Source organism: Gallus gallus, chromosome 3, assembly GCF_016699485.2.
Source record: "Gallus gallus isolate bGalGal1 chromosome 3, bGalGal1.mat.broiler.GRCg7b, whole genome shotgun sequence".
Lineage (NCBI taxonomy): Eukaryota > Metazoa > Chordata > Aves > Galliformes > Phasianidae > Gallus > Gallus gallus.
Window position 1 is genome coordinate 86,529,807 of NC_052534.1, and position 16,001 is coordinate 86,545,807.

The 16,001-nt window shown below is 39.1% G+C and overlaps 1 protein-coding gene across 32 annotated transcripts in view; it reads left to right on the plus strand.

The window, feature by feature from the left end:
- Positions 1–16,001, plus strand: part of DST (dystonin) — a 295,306-nt gene that overhangs the window by 5,394 nt on the left and 273,911 nt on the right. For all 32 annotated transcript variants that reach the window (XM_015284861.4, XM_015284867.4, XM_015284863.4 and 29 more), the window contains exon 3: positions 11,246–11,434. In XM_015284861.4, the coding sequence (XP_015140347.2) occupies positions 11,246–11,434 (189 nt within the window). The remainder of the gene's footprint in view (positions 1–11,245; positions 11,435–16,001) is intronic.

Sequence of the window (16,001 nt, forward strand, 5' to 3'; positions counted from 1 at the left end):
TGTTAGCTTTATTCACTGCAACACTGTATTTAGATAGCCCAGCAAGCATCGGCCTATGCTGAAAAACAGCCCACTTGGCAGTTGTATCACAAAATAGATGGCAATTCCCCAGCTGCTGCAGCAAGATCACTTGGGTTCCTGAGCTAACTCCAGATGAGGTAACCTAGGTGCCTTTGCTTTGTGCTACAGTGCAGTGTAGAAATGCCCCATATATTTCTATAGCTGTCTGGTTTCCTGCAGCTCTATTCTGGCTTCTGACAGAAGGCAGAGCATTGAAATGCTGAGGGGATTCCTTCTCAGCTCCATCAATCATTTGATAAAGTGCTGACATTGTGTCGCAGTACACATCAATAGGTAAGACATGGTCTCAATACGCTGCATTTTGGGACCTGCATTATAAATGAACACATCCTCACAGCTCTCTGACAGGATAGGGGTAATCACTGCATAATGATCTGGCACATAATACAAATTCTTATTTTTTAATTTCCCGTTATTACAGCCATGCCAACAGCCTTCTAGTTGTCATGAAAGTATTAATATACTTGCAGTACGAATTCTCAGTGTCTCTTTTTATCTCTGGAAATGCATATCTTAGTTGTAATTGCAGCTTCAGCTATGTTGTATGCCAGTTTACAGTTTACAATCCTGGTGCATATAAGCTGCTGCTTGCAAGCAAACAAGTGAAGCTGTGGTGGTTTCAAGGGGATATAGGTGGAGCACAGCTTGTCTGTGTGTGTCTGTACCTATGGACTGAATGAGAGCATCTAGCTGTCTTTTACTGGCTGAAATTAACCTGAGATTGAAACTGTGAATTAAAGTAGCTGAGGTCATACCTGTGGTAATCACGTGTTACCACATCAGCTGCAGAAATGACTCTCATACAGATGGAAAGGATTGTGCAGGGGTCCACAGACCATGTACAGCTCAGAAAAGCTTAACCGTCTACACTGACTTCTCAGTTACTGTGGTTAGATTGCAAAAATGACAGATCAGGTTGTGTATCCACTTTCAGAAATAACTCAGTACTTTAGGCTATTTAATGAAAGAAAGCAGTGCATGAGCACGGTAATACTACCCTCAGGGCTCTTTCAGCTCCTGGACTATTGTATCAGTTTTCCTAAGGCATGGAAATACAAGTCCCAGGCTTTCTGAAGAGTGGCACCTTGGGTATGCTGTGGAAGAACCATGTTGAGCACAGGGTAAGGTGAAGTCACTGTTGTCATATGGAAGTAGGTTCATTTGGGCTTGGCTTGTTTGGCTCAGCCACATCAAATGTGAACAGATCCATGGCTTCTCAACCTGCCTCCATAATCTGCAGTCTGGAGGGCACACGAGGCCCCAGACTTGGCAAGAGAGTGCTCAGCTCGTCTACATCTCCCGAACAAGGACTTAGCACTGTATTGCAGAGATGCTTGATTAGGTGTTTACACTCACTGCTGATATGACTGATCTTGACCTAGTGCTACCATGACAGGTTATATTTGTTCTGATTCCTTGTGGTTCTAGCTCACCTGTGAGCTGTGTGCCTTGGCGCTTGTTATCTGGGCGCTTCTTCTGTCCAAAGTGTTTGAGCCCCAGCTGTGTTCCTTGTGCCTTATGGCCTTGCCTCAAGGAGAGTTAATGGTTGGTTCTTCCTGACTCATCAGCAGCAATGAAACATGAGTTATGGCTGAAGTGCAAAAGTACTACATCAGCTGTGGAAACTAGCTACATTTGACACTTGGGCAGACATGTTTCTCACAGCTTGTGCCAATAAGGATATCACTGCTGTCCACTCAGCTGTTAGAACAACAGCTCTCAGCTTCAGGGTGGTAAGGTAAACAGAGCAAACTGGAATTGGAACACAGTTCTTACAAAGCTTTATTTCTGGATATCTAGACTACACTGAAATGCAGAATCATGCTAGACTGAGGTATTACATTTATTCTCCTCCTTTGTTCTAGAGAGTAAAATGATACAACTAGGTCAAGGCATCATTCCTTTCTGATCTGTTGCCGTCACCTTCATGCGTGTAAAGTGTAGGCAGAGTTGGAAAATGACTTTGCAAAAACAGCATCCTTGTATACAGCAAGCTAAGCACTTTTTAAGCAGTTACAGTTTTATAGTCTATAGAGCTAATAAGCTGATCTAGAGTAGTTGTCTCCTTTAGGATGAGCAGAATAGTTCTTCAAGCCTCGCTGACTGTATTGACTGCAATTTTCATTGACTATAATAGGAGTTTTAGACTAGCTCCAGAAAGAGATACTCATTCAGATATGTAAACCTTGGTATCTGGATCCAAGTATCTCAATAGATAGCTGAATTCCACCCCAGGTATCTTGCATATATACGTATGTATGTATATATATGCCTGTTAAATCTCTTTAATTATGTATCTACTTTGGTTAAGAGGACATCTTCACATTCTGAGGTGGCACAAATTCTCTCTACACTTTGCACTTCAAACAAATGCACTGGACAGATGAGAATTTCTATCTATATGTTGGGCAGCAGTTGTGTGGTTTAGCAGTGTGTGTGTCTTATTCTCCTTCCTGTTGTATTTTTAATACTTAAAAGGCTGTTTTGGTAGTTATTTCCTTATGGCAGACTCAGGTTATGCACCATATACTGATCATGATGAGGAAAAATGCTTGGGAACAAGCTAGTGTGTTTAAATGTGATTGTACTTTGCAGATCAATCAGTACTCCAATTTATTTTTGTTCTTAAATAATTGTTCCATTCCTCCTATAGGACTGTGGTGCCCTGAGGTAATAGTGAAGGAACTGAGACAAGTTATCACAAGGGCTAAGAAAGGCAAGATAGCAGTGGAGAACTGCAAACCTTCTTGTTAGAGAATCATAGGACTACCTAAAGAGCAGGCTAGCTTCTGTGGTTTATAGAGTTAGACAGGAAGGAGTACTTAAAAGGTACCTTGAGGCATAACTGGGTAACCAGTTATTTGCTTACACGTCATCAAATTTCCCTATCAAATTTTACTTGCTTTGTTATGAATTCTGTCTTTGAGATTAAAAAAGAAAAAAGCATAACAACCAAGCACATGTGAATCAGCAGTGTAACACGGCATGGTTTATTAAAAGTTATACTCCATTCATCCATCTAAAATCTAGGATCACATGGGGGCTTGTATTTGTACACTTGTGTGCTCATTTAGAAGCTGGAAGGCAGGTTGCTGATATTGTATTTCATGAACTGAGCTGGAAAAATAATCTTAGGTTACATAAAAGACAATTGCTTGTAACTGTCTTGAAAGTTTGGTCCTATCTTGGAAAAATTAGTATTATTTGGCACATGTCAAATCATAGTCTTCAATATCTAAGAAATTATTCCTGCAGTGTTTGGAATTTTAGAGGCTTTAGAGGATAAGAATAAAAACTCACAAGGTAAATAGAATGCATGCAAAGAAGCACCAGTGGAAACTTGTTAATGAGAGGGTGAAAATTGAACATGGAATGTTACATTTGATGTTGAACTGTTGATTCAGATCTTTATAGGTGTAACCCTGAGCTAAGATTAAAAGAATAAAAAGATCAATAGAGCCACAAAAAGGGGGAAAAAAAAAAAGATTGCAGTGTATATTTTGGGAGCTGTTAGAACCAAGAAAGAGCAAATACAGTTGTTTTCATCCTGTGTGTTTCTGTAGTAATATACCAAGTGAATATAGGTAGTTTTCTTGCTATAGAAAACTAAGACCTAGATTTAATAAACCATCTTTATTGTATAAGTAGTTTGGAGGACTTGGCGTGAATCCTGGATTTGGAGTTGAACTTACAGGACCGGCAGTTAAATAAATACTGCATTTTTTGTTCCTTTGTTAGTTTGTAAACTAAGCACATTTAGCATGGAAATCACTGTGAGAGAAGGGAAGTAATGCAATCTTAGTCACTTTCAAAATTGAAGTTGGTCTTACAATACAGGTGCATGTATATATATTTAAATATGTGTAGCAGAGGTACTCATTAAGTTCTCTCTTTCAGTTTGAAGGAGAATTTGATACAATAAATAGATTTAATATTTAATTAAACCTGCCCTTTTTGTTCCAGTAAGCACTTCAGCTTGAGGGGTTAGTTCTATTTCAGCCTGTCTGCAAAACAGCTCAGAACTCCGGAGTCTTGAGAGTGGTTCTGGTACTGTGCATACTAATGTCTCCAGGCTGAAAGATGTTGTAGGTTGCATATACATGAAAGATTCCAACCTATAAGCAGGCGGTAACTGGCAATTCAAAGACTGTTCTTGACACCATTAATTGACAGAGATAAATAGGTGACAATCCTCATGCACACACAACCATCGTCAAAAACCTTACAAGCGAGCACACAGGGTTGGATATCTTTCCTTTGGCTTTTATGTTCATGTACTTGCAAAAGTGCATTTCTTGGAATATCCTGAGTTGGAATGAACCTGCAAGGATCATTGAGTCCAGCTCCAGGAACCACACAGGACCACTGAAAATTCAAACCCAACACCTGAGAGCATTGTCCAAGTGCTCCATCTGCTCCAGCAGCTCAGAGCTGTGCCCACTGTCCTGGCTAACCAGTTCCATGCCCACTACCCTCTGATGCAGAACCCGTCTCTAACCCCCGGCTGCCCCTCCCCTGACACAGCTCCACGCCGTTCCCTCGGGCCCTGTCACAGTCACAGAGAGCAGAGCTCAGCGCTGCCCCTCCACTCCATGTGAGGAGCTGCAGCCGCCATGAGGCCTCCCCTCAGCTCCTCTGCTCTGGGCTGAACACACCAAGGAACCTCAGCACTCCTCATATGTCTTGTCCTCCAGACCCTTCATCATTTTTATAGTCCTCCTTTGGACATTCTCTAATAGTTTTATGTCCTTCTTATATTGTGGTACCCCAAACCTGCGCCCAGTGCTGGAGGTGAGGCTGCACAGCGCAGAGCAGTGCAGGACAAACCCTCCCCTCTCCCAGTGGCAGCGCTGGGCCTAGGGCACCCCAGGGTGCATTGGCCCTTTGGGCTGCCAGGGCACACTGATGGCTCATGTCCAACTTGCTGTCAACCAGAACACCAGATCCCTTTCCATGGGGCTGCTCTCTAGCCTCTTATACCCCAGTCTGTGAGCAAAGACAGGTTTTCCTGTTGCAGGTGCAGAATTTGGCATTTGCATTGTCAAACTTCATGCAGTACGTGATTGCCCTGCCTTCTAATTTGTCATAGTTTCTCTGCAAGGTCTCTCTATCCTTGAAGTAGTCAACAGCTCCTCCAAATTTAGTGGTGTCCACAGACTTAGTATACCTTCAAGTCCTGTGTCCAAGTCATTGATGAAAATATTAAAGAGTATGGGACCTAAAATGAAGCCCAGGGAAACCCCATTAGTGAGTGACTGCCAGCCTGACATAACCCCATTTACTGTAAGCCTTTGAGCCTGATCTCTCAAGTCATTGTTCACCCATCATACTATGTTCTTGCCTAGCTGTATGGTGGACATTGTGTCCAAAAGGATACTGTGAGAAACAGCATTGAAAGGTTTGCTGAAATCCCAAAAGATTACATCAACTGGCTTCCCTTGGTCCACTACGTGAATAGCCTTGTCATTTAAGCTAAGAAACTCACTCAAATATCTGCGAAGACGTTTGCAAATATAGTTGAGTTCAATTGCCATTCCTGCTGGTGTGCTGAAATGTTGCTTACTGCTGACTAGCAGTTTTTCTGCAGTTTACTGAAGCTCAGCCAGAAGGTAAAGTGAGTTACAGTTCAGTGTCCACTGAAGTTAATGCATCTGGACAGCAGATAAGGCAGTCTTATGTCTCTTAATGTTTGATGACTCTGAAAATACATGCTTACTGGAAAGATTAAGCTACAAAATTAGAATTCTAACTCTCAATATATTCTACATAAAATTCATATTGGAAAAAATGAAGAATTAATATGATAGTAGGTAGTGCATGAAGAGGGAAGGCAGTAGGGATTGTAAAAGGCTAGAATGGAGGGAAAAAAAAAGAACCAGGTGAATTAATAAACAGCATAACTGGAGAATGGAGCAAAGATTTGTGTCACAAAAGCAATAATGCACTCATGGGATAGCACTGCTGTGTTCATATGGCTCTATTAAAACATTGGGTGAACAATTAAAAATAAAAGTAGAAAAATGAAGAAAGTAAAAGGAAAAAAAAGTTTCATATATTATCCAAAATGTCCTCATTAAAAGCAAAAAATTAGAGAGGTTATTTAAGAAGGTTCAAAATCCTGTTTTTAATATTAATGAATGCAGTAGGAGGGGAATAGACAATGACATAAAGTCTGCAGAGTGTCACTTGGATATCAAATACCAGACCACATCAAATTCTGAAAAATGGGATAAATGAATACACATGATATTCAAGAGCTGGTCATATTACAGAGAAAAATCATATGTGCACTTTGTTAATTTTTAAGGTCATGGTCTCCAGAAAGGATCTTTTGAATTACAATTCATTGATGAGCTCTGTCGGATGTATAACTCAATCAAAAAAGAAGATGGGATGGGAAATATTTAAATGGAATGGAAAATCACACAATACTATTATTATATATATCAGTAACAGTAATTAATAAAAATACTATGCTAAATTATGTGGATCCAGGAAGAGTTATGTTAGTGAATAAGGACATGTAAAACTCTCACACAAAACTGATGGAAAAAGACTGCAATTATTTCTATAGGAAGAGGAAAATAAGAGGAAGCCTGTTGATAGAATGTAGATGGAAGGATCCAAGGCAGACCAAATTCCTATTGTTCATCATGGGTCAGATTCATACTGTTTAATCTTGGACACTTAGAGCACAGCCATCTGTGAGTGAAGCAGTCAGTTTGGGCTTCATTTATGGCCACTGGAGAGAAGCAGTCCCTCCAGGTTCATCTGAACCACTGACTTCACCTGTTCCAAAGGGAGCCTGGGGAGATCATAGAATCAATCATAGAATCATAGAATCAGCAGGGTTGGAAAAGGCCTACAAGATCATCCGGTCCAACCGTCCACCTATCACCAATAGTTCTCACTAACCCTTGTCCCTCAACACAACACCTAAACGCTTGTTGAACACCTCCAGGGCTGGTGATTCCACCACCTTCCTGGGCAGCCCATTCCAGTGCCTGACCACTCTTTCAGAAAAGTAGTATTTTCTAACATCCAACCTGAATCTCCCCTGGCACAACTTGAGGCCAGTCCCTCTACTCCTATCACTAGTAACACAGGACAAGAGGCCGACCACCAGCTCACTACAAACTCCCTTCAGGTAGCTATAGAGATATAGATCTGCTGAGCTTTGGTCAGAGGGATCCCACACAGTGTTTCTGTACACACAAATCAGGCACTGAATCAGAGGTGTGATCCTAAAGTTTGGCTGGAGAGGAAAATACTTTTTTAACGGAGCATCTTACCATGGAATTCATTTTATACAACCAGTCAGCTGTGCTCATTGGCACATGGTGCCAATTTGGAACATTCATCATTAGTTTAGATGAAATGATGGACACAACAGGTCTATTCAATGTTACCACACTTCATTCCAGAAAAAAACAAACAAAAAAAAAGCCCACAACCTTTAGAGAAGGCATTAAAGGATTAATTCACAAAGCTCAGCTAAAATCTAGATCTTCCCAGCCTTCTTCCAAAGGCAGAAATCTTTCTTTTAGGGTGCTAACTAGAAGGATAAGCATGAATGATTTTGGAGAGAAGGTAATCTCAGGTCTTTTTTGCTTCTTGAGTTTCTCTGTGATACATAAAAACTGTTACTGGCTCTTCCTTAAGGAAGAATACCTTATGGTGTCAACCCGTGCTCTCTGTACAATAATCTTAGAAGAGAAGAGATTTTCTAAAAACATGTATTCGAAGTATTATTTGTTTGGTTTGCCTTGTGTCATAATTTATTATAGAGATAAAAAATGAATGAAGCGGTAGGGTCCAGGAAGGAACAGCTATCTCTCAACGCAAAGAAGAAAAGGTTTATCATTGTCCAGTGACACAGCATTCACATGACACTGGAAAGTACAAATTACTTAACAGTGTTACAGCAACCTCATGTTGCCTGCATCATCTTAATATCTTTAATGCTTCCTCAGGGGCTTGGTCTCAGATTGTGTACTGTGTGTCCCTGAATGCCTTTTAATACTTGTCTGCTCTCCATCTCTGGCTTGCCATCTAAAATTGTGCTCTCTTTACCAAACAAAAAATATTTTTTGTCATTTTCACTTCTTCTTTCTTTTATTTTTAATTTGATTGCCATGTTAGTATGGCAAGTTTTCAACTTTGGGCTCAGCTGAAGGATGATAACGCAGGTGGCACACAGTGCCTCTGTTAATTTCACTGTTGAAGGAATCTCTGGCAGATCTAGTTTTTGCACTGAGTGAGGAATATCAGCTCCCAAACACTGTATCACTTTTAAGTCCTTTCTGCATCTCTTTGCACCTCTGCAAAGTCTTGTTGCAGGAATGAGTAAGCATTTCAGGTTTTGGTCTAAGGACTCTGCCCTTGTAACATTATCTCAGTTGATAAGGAATCAATTTTCCACCTGAAATCATGATACTCTGCCTTCATCACATTATAATCCTCTACAGAGTAACCACTCACGCCAGTGCAGACAGATTATGACTTCAAGTGAAGAATAAGCTTCAGCAGCAGAAGCAGATGAGCTCTTAAAGAGATAAAGATTTCATTTTCTTGCTAGCAAAAGAGAAAATATATATCAAATACAAAGGAGAAGCACTGTGCATAAACAGGCCCTTCTGGAAATCACAAGTGACTTTTTAGTTTTGAAGCATAATACTCAATTAGTATATCTTGAAGTATTTTGAGGGGAAGTCATTCAGTGGGAGACCCACATACTTAAAACCCTATTTGGCATACATCTGTAAGCACTTTCAGAGCTGCTTAGCTTCTGCCAAATTCTTCTGTTACATAAACATACTTTCCCAAAGAGTTTTATCTTGCTAGCAGGATGGGAGTGTGGTAAGGGAGCAACTGAAGTGTGATGTATATAGCCTGACCCTCCCTTGACACAGCCCCAGTTGCCATTATCTGTGAATGAATCATAATCTGTTTAACAGTTAGAAAATCAAAACAGTTTTGCTGAGTATTTTGGTCTCTCAAAGAGTATTTTCTTTTATTGTGGAATAATCCCCAATGCACACTACTATGTTTTGCAAAAGGAAAAAAATATAAATTCAACAAGTAAACTCTGTAATAGTAGGCTCCTTGTGTTGTATTTTTGTCCTGTTATCCTGACTGGCTTTATTATCATGACAAATGATACACTGCAAATATGTTAGCTATTTTCTACAGCGTGAAGAGAAAATGGGGCAAAAGCTTCTCCCATTGCAATAGCATGATGGACCATCTCACACATTTATGTATTAGAATGTTTAGAGGCCTTCCTAAGTCTGTGCAGGTCTATTGGCTGCAGTAGCTTCCCTGCGCGCGTCTTGGTTGATGTGCAGAGATATGCTTCAATTAAAGATATAGGGAATCAAAGTCAGCTCCTATATATAGCCTGAACAACTCTTTTTTGCTTCAGTAGTACAGGACAGATTGTAAATAAAGATTCAGGAAATTTGGGCTGCATCTTTGTCATATATACTTCGTAGACCTGGTGCAGCACATGTACAAACTCAACCTCCTGCATGTACAAACTCAACTCCTACACTAAGTAGGACTGTGGTCCATTCCTGTCCAGGAACAGAAGGTTGCTATGAGAAGTTAGGTTTATCCAAGTGCTAATACTTTATATTGGCAATTCAGCCTTTTCATATCATGTTGCATGCAAGATACATCTGTAGTAATTACCAGCATGTGTGTGTAAATATGTCTGTGTGTTTTGGCATTAGGAGCACTCCTTAAAGAGCTAAAATAACTGTCCATCCGTAGTGCCCATAGCAGACTGCAGATCTCTTCCCTTGCAGTGGCATGAACATTAGAGGAATCAATCCAATTTGCACAAAAAGCTACTCAGTTGACTTTTGATTACCTCAGTCTATGAACATAACATTTAGCATAACTTTTCTATGTTGAATTTGTAATTTAAAAGCAAAAAGTTGCAGGCAAGAAGGAACAAGAAATTTATAAGGAAATGTACTGTTCCCACTAGTTTTCAACTGACAGGAGCTAAGAACATTGAGACTCACAGCATGGATTGCTGCAGTTTTAACTAAAATCCTAATCTGTAGAAGCTCTACTCTCTATATGAACAGGTCATTTCCGAGTGCTGGATTTGTTGAATAAGAACATTGATAGAAACATTTTACTGAAAGGAAAAAAAAAGGTAGAAAATCAGGAATTGTCCTTTCTATTCCTTGTTTGAAAGGGTATGAAGTCCTTAAAATGAAGACTGTCACTAAGGACATCGTTCCAGCCCATTTGCTCTCAAGGCTGGTGGGACCAAGGAAATGAAACTCATTTATACCTGGCCAGATGTCATGTCAACCAATACTGTATTCAGTACAAATGACACATGGGAGGCTCCTGCATGCTCATGATGATTGGTGTTGGGGGAACCCAGGAAAATATGAGAATGCTCTGTGTAAATTTCTGTGAGTAGTAATACAGGGTTAGCGCTATACCTGTTACCATTAAATAAATGAAGTTGCTGTAAGGCTGTACAACAACATCTGGTTGATGTTGAGAAATTTTCACAGCAAACCTCTGTAAAGCATTTGTAAAGGACAGCTTTTCCTAAGTTTATTATTTTGGCCAAATATGCATGGATTTCCCAGATAATAAGCAAAAGGCAGCTGTCTTTCATAACTCTTTTATTCCAAATGGTAAGGTCTCCTCCGAGATCTAGCAGCATCAGAACTCTTAACACGAACAGTTAGTGGTCATTTTGTTGCTAGCTACCAATTTTTTCTTCACTTTCATTCAGGAAGAAAAAAAAGCATATTTTCTGCTCACACTCCCTAAAACAATTTCTCATGAGACCATGAGAGAACTGGGAACATTCGATTATAAATTTTAAATTATAGTTATTGACTTACAACCAACTAAGTGTGGGCTCATAAAGAAAAGCAACAGGAGTTACTGCTACTAGCTGAGTCAGTAACATACATAACTGAAATATATGGAACAAATGTGATATTCACAGCACATGGCAACATCCTTTTATTCTTACATGCAGTATATATGGACATTATATTAATTTGAAATGAGCATGCTTGTACCTCAAGTTGTTGTCACTGTTAAGATCCTGTGTGATTTCTCTGTTGTTACATGGCTCTACTGTGGGAGATATTAAACACGATGATTGCTTTTCCTGTTGCAGGGCTTTAGATCAAGTCCTCGTCATGCCAGAAGACGTGTAGCACCTCGCATTGAGGAAACACAGCCTTTAGTAGAAGCTCACCATCTAAGTGAGCAGGAAACCTCTGTAAGAAAAAGGAAAATCAAGAAAAGCAGCCGAGTGCAACCGGAATTTTATCATTCTGTTCAAGTGACTCCAACTCGAAAACCAGTAAGTATTCAACCCATAGGGATAAGTGGCACTGAAAGTATACTATAGAGGCATGTAATATGATTCTGATTTTTGGGCCATCTGTATTCTGTTCCTCAACTTTAAAGATCTTTTCAGTTCTCACGTTCAGTGACTACATACAACACAGTTAGACTTCACCTAATGCTGATTTATAATTTCAAAAAATATAGTTCTGAAGAGGGTTTTTTTGAATTTTGATTTAATATTCAGCAAATAGTTAATATTCATATATTTTATTTGATAGTTTTACACTGATAGTATTTAACAGATTTTTATAGCATATAATAGAAACTGAAATTGAATATTATTGAAAATCCTTACTAAATTTATTAGAGAAGCTATGTACTGGACCAAATTTATATTAAACCTCATAATTGCATACAATTTTTGAGGACTCTTCTGCTTTATACAGTATTTACAATACTTCTGCTCAACAAAATTTGCATTGAATCTTATTGCTCATTGCTCTTTAGCTTGATCTATACTTAGATCTTTTAATTTTGATATCCCACTTTTAGGGAGGAAATGTGACAATTCACTGAAACATTAATGTAATCCCTAATGTGAATGTGTGTAAAAATACTTCCTGCAGACATACTGCATTTCTCTTTCTAATAAGAATTCACCTTTTTGATGCATTTGATGACTAACCTATCTGCCCCTATGTTAAGAGGCTTGAACTACTTCCATTAAGATAGTATTATTGAAAAGGCAACCTATAAGCATACCCAATTAAAGATTGTCTCAAGGTTGCTCCAGCCAAACTGAACCTTCCAAGATTTCTGTTTAACGCACTAGTAAGAATTACCAGGAAGCTCTGAAATTGATTTGAAAAAGAGCATTCTTTTTTGGAAGCACATTGCCTGAGAGAAAGAAACTTCTGCACAGGAAGGAATGCCAAAGTTGCCAATGCCAGCCACTATTTTTTACCTATTAGCCAATACACTTAGTTTCTCTGCTTTCACTTCACTGCTCCCCCGTTTCCTCTGTTCTCTCCTTTTCCTACTTCTCTATTGTTTATTTTATTCTGCTGCTGTTCCTATTGTTTAGTTTGATCTGACTGATGTATCTTCTCTTAAAGCTTTTTCCTCTCTACCCTGTTCCTTTCATTCCCATCCTACCTTGCTCTTCAGACTACTTCATCTGACTCCATTATTCTTGTTAGCTCTCTATCTGTAAACCTGGTCTTGTCTGTTCTTACTTGCTTCTTATCCTTTACCCACTTTATTCTCCCTCTTTCCCTTTTCCCATCTCCTCTATTATTTTCTGTTCCAGACCTTTTTTTTAATTCCCTTTCTTATTTGTTTGCTCTTAATTTTCATAGAATCATAAAGGTTGGAAAAGACGACTAAGATCATCTTGTCTAACCATCAGCCTATCACTACACCCACTAAACCATGTCCCTCTGTGCCATATCTACGCTTTCCTTGAACACCTTCAGAGACGTATGGTAACTGTGGAGTCACATCCTGAACAAGCACCTAGGGAAAAGACCTGCTCAGCCCTAGAAGAACAGGTGAAGGCACTTCACCTGTGCAATTGAAGAGGTGGAGCCAGGCTCCACCCCTCTTAGACCTCATTTAAGGGCTGCCTGCCACTGAGGATAGTACTCTTGCTGGTAATCTCTCCATTGTGGAGTTTTTCTGTGAGCCTAGATCTTGGAAGATGGGTGAGCATCCTTTTCTTTGTAACACCTTCTCATTGCACTGGTGCTGTTACTATAACAGGGGGTGACTCTACTATCTCCCTGGGCAGAATGTTCCAGTACTTCACTACTCTTTCCAAGAATATTTTTCCTAATATCCACCCTGAACCTCCCCTGGTGCAGTTTGAGGCCATTACCTCTTGTACTATTATCACTCGCCTAGGAAAAAAGGCCAACCCCCTCATCTCTCCATAGCTTCCTTTCAGGCAATTGTAAGTGCAATAAAGTCTCACCTCAGCCTCTTCTTCTCTAGACTAAACCTCAGTTCCATTAGCTGTTCCTTGTAAGAAGTTGTACTCCAGATCTGATCCTTCACAGTTTTGTTGCCCTTCTTTGGCAGGGCCTCAATGTCTTTCTTGTAGTAAGGGGTCCAAAACTGGACGCAATACTCAATATGTGTAATAACTCAATACTCAGTGAAGACTTCATTATCATCTCTGGTAGGCCTGTGCTGAAAGTAGGCTTACCTGTAATTGCTGAGGCTATTACCAACTGCTGCTAATTCTCATCATGGGGATTAAAAAAAAAAGCAATAGGTGGTGTTGGATTAAAAGACTAAAACTTGGAAATGCTGTAAGCAACAAAGTAGGCTTTGAAGAATGCTTTAGTGAAGCTAACAAAGCTCTGTTTTTCCCCTAAGTCAGAAACATGTCAGAGACTTCAGGATCAGCAAAAATAAATAGTGAAAGAAGAGAAAACCAGTAGAGTTACTGTGTAACTTCAGTTTCACTGTATTTCATAGATCTGCTGGTGTTTGACAAGTCTTACCACTGAAACAATAATACATCCTAGGCTTAGTGTAAACTTCTCTCAAAGCTGTCACCATTGTGTCAATATCTTGAAATTGCTTTTGCTGCATATCTCCTATGCATTGTTATATAGTTCTTTTGATAGCCTTTTGTTCTGAAGCCTTGATGAACTCACATTATAAAAAAAAAGAATGTATCATTATTGTTACCACATTACAATCCAGAAAACATAAGTCACCAATTTCATTCCTTATGGACATTCTAAGTTATTCTCAATGTATTATTGATGTCATGGTGACAGTGTGAGTAAGGTTCATGCCATGACAAATCATTGCGGTGTTGCAAAGTTCCTCAGAATCACAAAGTCATCCATCCTTCAGTTTGGTGCAGCTTTGCTCCATTTAGTCTTGACATCTCGAAGATGATACTTTTGGCTCTTGCCTTCATGCAATTGTACATGACTTAGTGCCAGAAATGCTTGTTAGTCTGCATAGTTCTCCATCATTTTCCATTATTTTTTCCTGTTATTCCTAGCTCTGCTCACTTGAGACGCTATAAATAAATCATCTATTGCCTTGATGTTTTCACCATGGAACTATTCATAGGCAGTTCTGGCCATATCCTGCTTAGTCACTGCTTGAAAAAATGACGTATGATGTCTGCTAATTAGGGGTTATAATTTCTGCTCATAAAACATTTTTCTTTATGATTATTTTTGTTGCTTTTTGACTAATTCTGTATTTTGTTGTTATTCTTGTATTCTGATAAGAGGTATTTCCAAAGCAATTATAAAACAGCCTTGTGGAAAACTTCTTAGCTCCAGGAAATTTTTGCTTAATCAACCCTAAAGTAAATTAGCCTGTGTTGCTGCTCTATTAAGATATAATTACACTTATAATAACATAACACGCACTTTTCAGATGTTTCTTTAAAAATTTTATTTGGTGCTTAAATGCTAGGTTTTCTGCTACTTTATATCATCTTGTATTGACATTATTGCATGTAGATCTAGCTTTTGCATTTTCCTGGACTTGACCAAAATCATCGCAATTTGCTTGGCTTTTTTTCACTTCCTTCATAGTAAACTGAGATCTTCTGAGTATCACATCATAACTAAATTAGGTGTAATTGTATGTATGGGAATAACCTTCCTGAATACAGTTTTCTCTCCGAAAAGCTGTGTGAGCAGATGTTTGCAGAAATAGAACATTAGTTTCTTCTGATTTTTTTTTATACTTTCCTACACTTTGGCCTAATACTGATCTTTAAAAGAATGAGTTAATACCCTTTAACACTTGATTTTATTCATCTTCCTGCAGTGAAAGATCAGCCTGATATTGTGCAGTTTACCTCTTTTATGACAACGTTAAATCTTGTGCCCTGTAGGTCTTCTCTTCATTGGTAGTTGTGTTATTTGAGTTGTTCTGTACAGGTCACAGTTCTAGGCCTGCTTCACACCAAGAAGAGCATGGATACCTATTACCAAAGTGTGCTTTGAATTTTTTGAACACAATGGAGAACATCTGAGAAGAAGCAGGACTGTGTTCTTTAAATTAGCATGACTTCAGGCAAGTCAAAGGAGCCCTATGTATCTCCTTTCAAGAACCAGATAGCTCATTCTGAATAGTAGTTAAATTTTCTGCGAAAGGGAATTTTTTGCTAAAAGGAACCTTTTTTGTGAGTTTGCTGCGGTCAAGAGATATTTTTCCAGGGTGAATTTTAAACTGTTCAAATGGTAGAGTTTTATTACAAGTGTTTTGCAAATATTATCTGTGTTTTTCACTGTGGTCTAATCTGAAGCAAGATTATATCACTCTGTAAATTATTAAGTTTGTTTGTCTCTGGTGGCCTGGGACCAGCAGATAACCTCGAGTTAGTGTAGAGGTGCCCAGCTTCTGTGCTGTGGAGTCAGAATTGTATGCCTTACTGACAGTTCTAACCTACAGTGTGTTTAAATACATAGCTGAAAAGAGATCCTCTCAAAGCAGTATCTTTTGATATCTTCGTTGTTAAACCATTTGAAGGGCTTCTAAATTACCTGACTCATTCAAGCACCCAGATTATCTAAGATGATGTCTATCAAAATTTACAC